General features: G+C 42.0%; 1 protein-coding gene across 1 annotated transcript; it reads right to left on the bottom strand.

The window, feature by feature from the left end:
* Positions 1-279: 279 nt before the first annotated feature.
* On the bottom strand, positions 280-9,360 carry LOC119427682 (microtubule-associated protein 1S). The gene is made up of 6 exons (XM_037695318.1): positions 9,345-9,360; positions 7,907-8,049; positions 7,303-7,440; positions 4,497-5,007; positions 4,345-4,418; positions 280-2,772 (listed from the first exon to the last, which is right to left on the bottom strand). The coding sequence occupies exons 1-6, from the start codon at positions 9,358-9,360 to the stop codon at positions 280-282; spliced, it is 3,375 nt and encodes a 1,124-aa protein (XP_037551246.1).
* Between the last annotated feature and the right edge of the window lie 1,740 nt (positions 9,361-11,100).

Genomic DNA, 11,100 nt, shown 5'->3' with positions numbered 1-11,100 from the left:
AGACAGACAGACAGACAGACAGATAGATAGATAGATAGATAGATAGATAGATAGATAGATAGATAGATAGATAGATAGATAGATAGATAGATAGATAGATAGATATAAATAATAAATAAACTACTACTATTACTACTTGTACTATTATTCCAACTTAGCAGTTTTCACGGTACGGATTCCCCGCGATAAACGAGGGACTACTGTATAACTTTAAAAGGAAACACTGTAGTGTTTAAGTGTGCTAAACACACTACAGTACTGATAAAACATCATTAAAAACTAACAGCTACTCACAGCTGACATTTTTTTGTCTCTGCTTCCACTGGCTTTGGTTCTCTTCCCATGAGCTTCAGAGTCCATCAGAGGAACAGGCATGGAGGTGTCGGGGTGGGGCGGCAGGGGAGGACTGTCTCTGAGAGGGGCTGGAAGAGGGTCTGGGGGCAGGGCTTGACTGCTTTTGTGGTCACATGGGGAGTTGGAAGGGTCACTACATGACTCGTCTGAGTCTGAGTCCAGAACTCCATCTGCTGTGGTGGACGGGCAATCCTCAGTGCAAGCAGGGGCATTTGATTCACTGTGTGACCGATCCTTGGGGTAATTGTTGTTGTTGCCCTGGTGATTTGAGGCAAAGGCTCCTTTGGAGGAATCACTAGTGCCTGAACTGGAGTCAGGCTGTTTGAAATGTTTGAACTCGCAGGGTGAAACCAAACACAGGTCCACGTCGTGAGCAGATGCCTCAAATTGCTTAGACGCAAAAGGTCTCCCCATCTCTGAGCCTTGACCCAAAGATCTGGGTGGCTTCTTTGCTGGTAAAGGCACTCCCACAAAATAACCTCCGTTTGAGTGGGAGTGATAAACACTGTTGTCTCCTTCTCTCTGACTCACAGTGGTTGGTCCTTGCTCAAAGGACATGGACAGTGATTCATCTACTTCTGTGGACTGAGGCGAGCTCACCTCAGCTGGCAATGAATGTGTGGTGGTGGTGGTCACAGACGGGGAGGGCTCTGAAGATCCCTCTTTAAATGCACCCAAGGAAAGAAAGCTGAGATGCTTCTCTTTAGAGTTTGTGCTGTTTTCTGGAGCACTTTTGGTCTGGCTCTCACTCTGCCTGGATAACTCAGTGAGATCGTAGGCATCAGCTGAATCAGGGTTACCCATCTGGGCCTGTAGTCTGCTCAGAGCGGTCCTGTTGCACCACACGTCGTCCGGGGACAAACAGTAAGGAGTGTGGCCTGCACTGTTGGGACGTGAGTCAGGGGAAACTGGCTCCACAGTCTCCTCATCTGGGCTGTTAAGGGCCTGGTTTTCTGGAGAAGCCTGCGAGGGAGGCGTGTTTCTCAAAGCCCCATCCAGAAGCGTATACTCAGTTGGAGTAATGTCTAACTGGACGGTACATTCCATCTTTGATGCCTTGTTTAAAGGAGATGGAAATCCTACAACTTTTACAGGTCTGCTTGATTTAATAGGCTCATCTGGAAAGTTTTTCTTGGGATCTATTTCTTCTTTCCTACCAGTCGCAGGTATATGTTGCTCTCGGCTACCACCACTTTCCACTTCCATTAGCCCTGAACCACCTGCTGCCTCCTCTTCTGATCTGTCAACACTTTTATTGAATGGCTCTTCACTTAAACCTCCAAGTCTCTTTATATTGCCTAACTCACTGCTTTTCTGCTTTTCTTTATCAGCTGTTTCCACCTGTGCCTCTTCCTGTTCACTTTCCTGTTGAAGCCTGAAAAAATCCTCAGTCATGTCCTCAGGGGTAGACGTTTTAGAGCCACAGTGGTTCGCTGTCTCTCGTTTTTGATTCTCTTTCGTCTTAACAGGAATTTCTGGCTCTACAGTTTTTTGTTTGGACTTGTTATTAGGCAGTTCAGTGTTTACGTGCACCTTCTTGCTATTGTTTGCTTCATTTCCTAGTAGTTTTTGTGTTTTCTTCTCTCCTGTCTTAGAGACATTTTTTGTATCCTTTTTGGGTCTGGTTTTGTTTTCACTCTTTGCTTTTGAGGGAGCAGAAATCCTTTTCATCGGTTCAGTCCTTTTAATACTGTTCTCTTTTTCAACAGTCTTCTCCTCTTTTTTTCCACCCTTCCCCACTCCTTTCTTTGAACTATTCCTTTCTGAAAATGATGCTTTATGTTTTAATCCTATTTCCTTGATTTTGGCTTTGTCCACATCTTTTCCACCAACTCCAATTAAAGTCTTTCCTTTTTCTTTTCCCTCCTCTCGAACTACACGTTCTTTCCCATACTTGGGTGATCCCTCCTTACCCAGAGACTTGCCACTGTCCAGGCTATCCGTCCTCTTGACTTTTCTGTCCTGCCCCAGCCTTTCAAGGTCTCCAGTAGTCACTGTTGGTTTCTGTAAGAAGTCTAACCCCTTGAGCTTCTCCAGTCCCTGGAGTAGCTTCTCTTGTGGCGTTACACCCGGGAACAGCACCCTGACCACCTTCTCTTGCGGACACGCTGGATGCCACACGAGCAAGACGGAAACTGAGGCCAGGGTGGTGAGAGGGAGGCTTGGGGATTTTGATGATGATATGATTCCATCAGGCCAGTTTTGCATGAATGTCTCATACTCCTGGCTGTTTCTCCCTGGACTTAGGATGTACAAATCCAACTGTCCCACCCCCATCTTTTGAAACAGGGTTAGTGGCTTAATGGGTACTCCTTGTGGTCGAAACATTGGTTGCGGCTTAATGTCTAACTTCTTCAGCAGCTGTAGGGTTACAGCTGCCTGCTGTGTGCTCCTGAGCACATTGTCTTCACCTTGTAAAAGAATGATAATTTCAATTACTTACTCCAATTAACTGAATCTTCACCAGTGCAACTCCAATTACCTTGATTTCTACAATTTCTACAATTATAAAGCTACAATGTTATTACGATTGTAATATCGCTCAAAGAGAAGAAAGAAGGAAGAGGGCCACCTGCATCATGAAGGACCCCACTCACCCAGCACACACATTTTTTGCCCCGCTCCCCTCAGGAAGGAGGTTGAGGAGCATTAAGTGTAGAACGACTAGACTGAGGAACAGCTTCTACCCTGAGGCTGTTAGACTCGTGGATCTCTATAACCATGATAATTACTGTGAAAAATCACCTCATTTTGCTGCTGATCTGTTTCATGTTGCTGCTGATCTGTTTCATGTTGCTGTGTTCATTTGTACTCATCTGCTCACACAGACTCATGTTCGTGCTGCTGTTCGGCGTATTGTTTTTATACTACTAGTGCTTAGGGTATTTTTAGTTATCATTTTTCTTAGTTCATATCTTAGATCTTTTTACTGTTTTTCTTTTACATTTTATACTTTTGTTGGATGTAACTGGGACCCCGAGTACACAGTTTCATTTCATCACATGTACCACATGTGGTGTGAATGACAAATAAAGAACCTTGAATCCTTTTGAACTGTGTGCTGATAACAGGCCGGACCGCCCCTCTCCTCTTTAGTGCAGGGGATGTGGTGTCTCCGGCTCCCAATAAGAATTTCACATCTCAATTGGTCTGACTACAGAACAGTTTTCTATTTTGCTTCCATCCATTTTAAATGACCTTTGTCCCAAAGAAGACAGCAGCATTTATCTGTTATGTTCATATATGACTTATTTGCATGATAGAGCTTACCTATAATTTGTGGATGTTATGGCAAACGATGTTTACGGACAATGAATCAAACCTGTTTGTAATGGTGCTGCCTGACAGCTCAAAGATCATATGCAATAATGACTTTTTGTCTTGTTTGTTGTGCACAAATTTTATCTAGATTCTTGAAAATTTGTAATAACATCATCAACAGTAGATGATGATGATTCAATGTCTTCCCAATTTTTAGTTGAACTTATTTCTGAAATATTCCACTATTTTTAGATGCAGATTTTCACACACTGGTAAACCTCTGCCCATTTTTACTTCAGAAAGATTCAGCCTCTCTAAAATGCTGTTTTAATCCCCTGTCCGCTTACTGACCAATTAAACTAATTTTCAGTGAAATGCTCCACCAGGTGTTTCTTATTCATACCACTTATTTTACAGCTTTTTGTTGCCCGCCTCATCTTGTTTGAGTTGTGTTGCTGCCTTTATGTTTCCCAAAAATGGTACAATTTCTTAGTTTAAACATTTGATAGATTTACCATTCCATTGTGAACAAAATGTGGATTTGAATGAGCAAATTATTGTTTTTTTTTACATTTTGCACCATGTCTTAGGTTTTACTAAATTGTGGTTTTAAATTGATGTATAAGAGAAATGTTTAAATGACCTCAATTCGATTGTGTGTGTGGTCATATTCGTTTTTGTCTTGTTTTGTTTTCTGCACATTTTGCACAACTCACATGTAGGAAGATGCTCCTGCAATCTGCTTGGTGCGTTGAGGAATACAACGCCAAGCTCTGGAGAGATGAGCTTCTTAGACAAGTCATCTGTGCAAACAGAAACGAGGGCCTTAAAACAAATGACAACTTTTGTTCTTTACTCCCCTCAACATAAGACTAACTTACCTTTTATTTCAGAACTCAGTTCTTTCTCAGCCACCTTCCTCTCCAAGAACGATATGGCACCTGGGAGGTTCTCCGTGCCTATGTGCGTCAACAAAATTGCATCCACTCTGTCAAGGTGGCGAACCAGCTTCCAGAAGCAGGCCTGATAGTCGGACCCCCCATCCACCAGCACCGTGAACCCGTTAATGGCGAAAAAGGCGCAGTCGCCGCGGCCCGCAGGGAACACATAGCAACAGGGACGGGACAGTTTGAGGAAACCAACAGTAGATGGAGGTGGCAGGAGGTCAAAGGGGGAAGCAGTGCAAATTGTCCCAGAGATGAGGGACGTAAATTCCCCCAGAGACTGCATGGCAGGTAGCACCTCTGGGGGGTTGATTTGGAGGGTGAGAGAACCCTGCAGGGGTGGGTTTTCCAAGAGAGTCTTCCTCCACTGCCCGATGTTGGGACAGCTGAGGGTCAGATGGGTCTTGGTGAGGGGAAGGCAGGAGGCAGAGCTCTCATTATCTTCAAACTGAAAAAAATAGATGATTTTCAGTTTACATGCAAGTCCAAGTACAAAGTTACTTTGATCAGTTTTTCATGGGGGGCGATACTGTTGTTGTCTGTGTGTCTGTTGTGTGAGCAAACTAACTTATCAGGGCTTAATTTGAGCTGGATCCTGCTGGGACAGGATCCAGGAACTCTCATATTTTGACAGGGTGCGTTCTGGTAACTGTTTGCTTGAATCAGGTAACTCTCAGGCTTACTAATAAAGTTATGAACAACTTTGACTGCCTTCAACAAATAAAACTTATATTGGATATGTAATCTTAAAATGCATAAACACTGATTTTAAGCATAACAACCACTAACAAGCTTCTTAATATCACATCAGAGCTGCCCCTTTATGTAGGCGATTATGCTTCTACCCTCAAAAAATATATATCCGCCCCTAAAAGTATGGGCAATTTAATTAGAAACACAAAAATATAATTAAACAGCACAACTAAATTACAAATCAGTTTTACAGTTTAAGTGGGTCATTAATAAAATTTTGATTCTTTATTAAAAATACAAGGAGAGAAATGTTTGGTGCATAGGCATCGCAACCATTATATGTGAAGGGGACAAATCTTCTCCACATTAAAAAAAATGTTCATTTGGACCCCCCCCCCCCCCCCACACACACACACACACACACACACTTTTACTATGAAACATTAGTTCAGTCGGCGCTTTTTCTCTTTCTTCGTGAACGAATCTATTCCACTTGATCAATAGGAGAATAGTCAAGCCTCTAAAACGTCACTCCAGGTTTTCCTAGTTACCTCCAACTCACCGTTTCTCCTACGTCTCCTCCTGCCTCGATAGAAAACGCGCACAGGTGGAGGAGGTGGAGACACCTCTGTGTTTATCATTCGCCAGTTTAGCGAGCTTAGTGCGAGCGCAGTTCTTGACCAGGGGGGTTGATCATAAACATATATTCATGTTAGGAGGATGCTTGAGAGAAGAGGAGCACTACGTAGCATCTTAGCTTAGCAGTAACTGTGACGCTGTAAGACGCTGCAGGTGTAAGAGACGCTGCAGGTGTAAGAGACGCTGCAGGTGTAAGAGACGCTGCAGGTGTAAGAGACCCTGCAGGTGTAAGAGATGCTGTATGTTCAGGTGCATTAAAGTTGAAATGTCTTTAAAACCCCGCACCTTATTGTCCTCAAGCTTCATGAGAAACATCATTTAGATGAGTAGTGTTGAACACAAGTAAAAAAAGTCCAGTGGTGATGTTTTTTTATTTCTCTATAAACACAAATAGTGCTGATCTGATGCTCTGTATTAAAGTGTATTAAAGTTTAAATGTCTTTAAAACCCACAGCTGAATTTACACAAACTTGGTGAGAAACATGTTTTAAATGTGTGGAATTAAAGGAAATCTAGGTGAAATGCTGCTTTTGTGTACACTAGCGTAGACTACACTTTTTTTATGCGCGCACACACACACCTACAAACATCATTGTGTCCCCCCCACATTACGGATGCTTCTGACGCCCTTGGTTTGGTGGGTAATCATGTTACGTACAGCACGTATCAAAACAATGGTGCCAATTTGTCAAAATAACAGCGATCAAAATGTCAAAAAGAGTCCAATTTACTTTCATTTTTAAAAAAAGTCTTCTCGTTGTACAACTAAACAACCAAGAATTAAAGCACATGAAGACAGTGGCAATGGAGATACTGGGGCAGGTGCAAGTGGTGGGGGTGACAGCCGAGCTAACCAGGCTGTCGTACCGGGGCAGGAGCCCACATGAACAGCCTGAGGAGGAGCCTGGGGGTGAAGCTAAACGTAGATGTTTAACAACCCATGAAAATACACCAGAATGCAGGAAATGGCATCTAATTTATTCAAAAACTTCTGGGGGAGGACCCAGACCTCTGCTATTTGTTCCGGCATCATTTGGATTACAAATTAAGCCCTGTACCTTATGAAGCACTGGATGTATTTTAATAAAACTTGCAGAAAGTAATGATTAGGCATTACTTCCTGACGGCTAATTAACCATAGCAAACATAAAAAGGATACAACCCAGCTCAGTTTAACAGATTTTGAGCTAAAGATAGCTTGGTAGTAGCTGAGGGTTGTTACCAACACACTTCCCTTTGAACCACATTTGTTCACCATTCTCTGTCTGGATATTGTCTTCTCCATTTGTGAGTTGCACCTTCTGATCTACAAGTTCTATTTCACAAGCATGCTATTGCTAAAGATTTTATTTTTTTCAAATCGATGTAAGGAAAATCCAAGACGTGTTTTTGTCTGTGTGAAACGTTGTACCTGCTCTTTTATTATTTGCCTCAGATGTTCTGGTGAGAACAGTCCTCTGTGAAACAGCAGGTCTCCACTGTCCTCCTCGCTCAGGCCGGACAAGATCAGCAGCTTCTGAGCCGAGTCCTGGGACAGCAGGGCGAACACCTGGCAGAGGAGCAGAGATGGAAAAAACTGGGTTCCTTTCAGTGTTATTCATAAAAGATCAAAGAAAACTGTAAACATATTTAAAAAGAGGGGAAAATATAAAGAAAAGTTTAGCTAAGAAATATAAGTCATTAAATTCTTACGACCTGTTGGTTAAACAAGACGTTATTCCAACCTCTGGAAATGAAAACTTTTACAAGAAAACAATAAAGATAGTCAATATTTCAAATCAAATTATCACCTGCAACTAAAGATGAAAGGCATTAATGTTTTTAACTGTGTTTATGTGTCATTTGGCAGTCATGTTGGAAAATATATGAATCAATCTTGGTCATAATCGTTGGATTCAAACTAATTCAAGATGGCCACCAAAAGACAATTAAATTTTACACAAGTGTTTGAAAATCAAAATGCCAGATTGATTTCTTTGTTTGACTGAGTGACATCCAGCTCTGTCTGCCCTCACCTCTGAATGAGCCGACTCCTGAGACGGACTGATCAGAACCTGAGTGTCCAACACTTTGGTCGAGTGGCGCAGACACTTCTGCCCTGCAGAGGCGAAGACGATGAGACAGACAGGGAAGGACAGACAGAGGACAGTCAGAGCTGCTAAAACAAGATTAAAACAGGGAGCAGAAGACCAAGAAGAAATGGAGACAGTTCACTTGGTGGGAGAGAAAAGTAGATGAGCTGAGTTTACTCAGTCTGCAGGGAGAGTCCACTCTGAGTGGAGCTGCAGGAGCTTCTAACCTCGGAGCTGAAAACAACGGCATCAACATGAGGAGAAGTTTGTTCAGAGACTGCAACGATTAAACAGAAGATAAGATGTTACAAGAATGAAGCAAAGGTCCTCATTTCTTTAGATGATGCTGTCAACGAGTCAAACTGTTATTGAAATGCTGCAATTTAGACCATCCAACCATCATCCATCCAACCATCCATCCATCCATCCATCAATCCATCATCCATCCATCAATCCATCAATCATCCATCATCCTCCATCCAACCATCCATCATCTATCTATCTAATATCCATCCATCATCCATCAATCATCCATCCACCCATCAATCAATCCTTCCATCATCCATCCATCCATCCATCCATTAATCCATCCATCTATCCATCCATCAATCAATCCATCCATCATCCATCCATCCATCCATTTTCTTTACCTGTTTATTCCATTTTGGGTCACGGGGGTCGCTGGTGCCCATGTCCAGCAATCACTGTGCGAGGGGCGGGGTACACCCTGGACGGGTCGCAAGTCCATCACAGGGACACATAGAGACAAACGAGACAAACAACCATTCACTCTCTCACTCACACCTAGGGACAATTTAGAGTTACCAATCAGCCTAACATGCATGTTTTTGGTCTGTGGGAGGAAACCGGAGTACCCGGAGAAAACCCACGCATGCACGGAGAGAACATGCAAACTCCACCCAGAAAGGCCCCCGGACCGGGATTTGACCCAAGGACCTGCTCGCTGAGAGGCAGCAGCTCTACCAGTTGCGCCACCGTGCTGCCATATATATATATATATATATATATATATATATATATGGCATATATACATATATATATACATGATACAGCCACATAGTGCAGCAGCAATAAACATATTAGGTGTCACAGTAATTATTAATTAATTAATAGTTAGCCACTTTAGCTAATATTTAGTCACTTTTTGCTTTTAGCTAATGTTTTGCTAATTTTAGTTAGCATATTGTTACTATTTATAGTTTGGTTGTATTTTGCCCTTTTCAGACAGCATTTTGTCAAGTTTCTTTATTGTCATTCTCATCCCATGTGGTACATGTGGTGGAACGAAATTGTGTACACAGGGTCCCAGTTACATCCAACAATATATATATATATACCTATAATGTTATACATATCAAACCTTCCACAGTTGACATATTTCTGTAGTACAGTGTCTGTTTTGTTTAGGATTTTGTTGTTGTTTTTGTAGCCTATTTTGTTTATTTTCAGCCTCATTCCTTTTCAGTTATCACGTTTATGTTCTGCATTTTGTAATTCTTATATTCTGTTCTTTGTGTTTTTCCACGCCAGTGTCACTTATCCTCATCAGTTTCTGCGCCTCAGCTCTTGCCCCGCCAACTTAACCTGCTCTCAGTCCGCGTTAGAGTCACCGGTCTTCAGTTTCCTCATCAGCCCCAGTCCATTGATCCAGTCCTCTGATCTTTCTTCCACTCAGCATGCCATCAAATTGTGCTTCATGCCCTGTCAGGAACTCCTCAAGGTTTCCACTTCTTATTTTGCTCTTATTCGCTTTTTATTTGAATTCTTCATTTTTCATTCTGCCTTATTAGGTTTAATTCCCCTCTAAGCATGATAATTTTAAATTAAAGAAATTGGAACAAATGATCAAACTACAAGTTTTGAATCTGTTCTAAGTTTCCTTCTCGTTCCATGCTCCCTCCCAGCTTTGAGCTGAACAGCAGCTGGTTTTAGCTGCTTATTTACAGTAACGGAATAAGAGATATTGATTCTCACATCTTGGCAAGACAGCAGATAAATGCATTTCCAAAAATGCACCCCGCCACTTTCCATTCACTGCAGCATTTAGCTCAGACAAGCTTATGGGATGACAACATGTGATACGCAGAATAAAAAGTATGAACATGTTCCATGCTTTTCTCTTTCCAGCTGTGCTCAGATGTTCTGTACATACTTTAGATTTTAATGTGCAAACAGAAAAAATGACAAAAACAAAGTGGAACCACTAGTTGCAGGTTTCTTTTTGTTTTCAGCCCTGAGGGCTCGCCCACATTTAACAATCGCCTGACTTGGTCTTTACTTCCCTTCCTTCCTTCCTCTGTGACCTCAAAGCGGCAGAGCTCGCCTGCCACCGTGAAGAACAGAGTTTTATGTAAGTTCAGAGAATCTGGGCATGAAGAATTGCTTCAGCAAAACCACGATTCTTACCTGCACCTTTAAAAGATGCCGTGTGATGGGACAGGAACTCCTGGAGAAACACGTCCAGGTTGCAGGATTTGAAGTCCACGTCCCATGAGCGAATTCCTGAGGACATTAAAAAAAAAACATCACACAAGATCAAAAGCAACTCGAGGTTAAGAAGGATTAAATGTGACGTGTGCATTTATTCTAGGTTCAATTAAAAATGTTAGAACGTTTACCCCAGTTTCTTTTTTACAGTATATTTATTCCCACGCAGTGTTTTAGGCTAATACCTCAAGAAGCACCGAACCAACAAAAAACCCTGCAGGAAATCATCACAGGGTGTAGCTCATCATAACTGTATGAGCCAGTCTGGTTCCAAAATACTACCACAGTCAGCTGACCCTAAAAACATATAGACTGATATAACTTGGTCAGTTTTAGACATTGAGCTATATTTTATGTGGTAGTAACTGAGAGTCACCCACACACATACTCTGACAACGTCTCTCAATATGGTATGAGACTGTGCACGACATTAATCACAACGTTTGACAAAAACACCACCACCATTTCTCAACGTGCTCTAAAATGATCTTAGTGCAACACTGGAGGGAGATATGGAAAGATAGCTTGTTTTTAGTTTGACAAACTTTTTTTTTTTTGGCTAGCTTTGAGTCAGTGTTTCGCTACTTTTAGTTAGCGTTTTATTTCTATTACTTTTAGCTAGTGTTTGC

This window comes from Nematolebias whitei, chromosome 21 (assembly GCF_014905685.2).
Source record: "Nematolebias whitei isolate Nwh7 chromosome 21, NemWhi1, whole genome shotgun sequence".
Lineage (NCBI taxonomy): Eukaryota > Metazoa > Chordata > Actinopteri > Cyprinodontiformes > Rivulidae > Nematolebias > Nematolebias whitei.
This window is presented reverse-complemented; position numbering and strand designations above follow the sequence as displayed.

Coding starts and splice junctions, on each gene's coding strand:
- LOC119427682 (XM_037695318.1), bottom strand. Junction 7,441..7,906: donor AGGAGTCGGCTCATTCAGAG/GTGAGGGCAGAC, acceptor CTCCTCTGCCAG/GTGTTCGCCCTGCTGTCCCA. Junction 4,419..4,496: donor ACTGAGTTCTGAAATAAAAG/GTAAGTTAGTCT, acceptor CTGTTTGCACAG/ATGACTTGTCTAAGAAGCTC.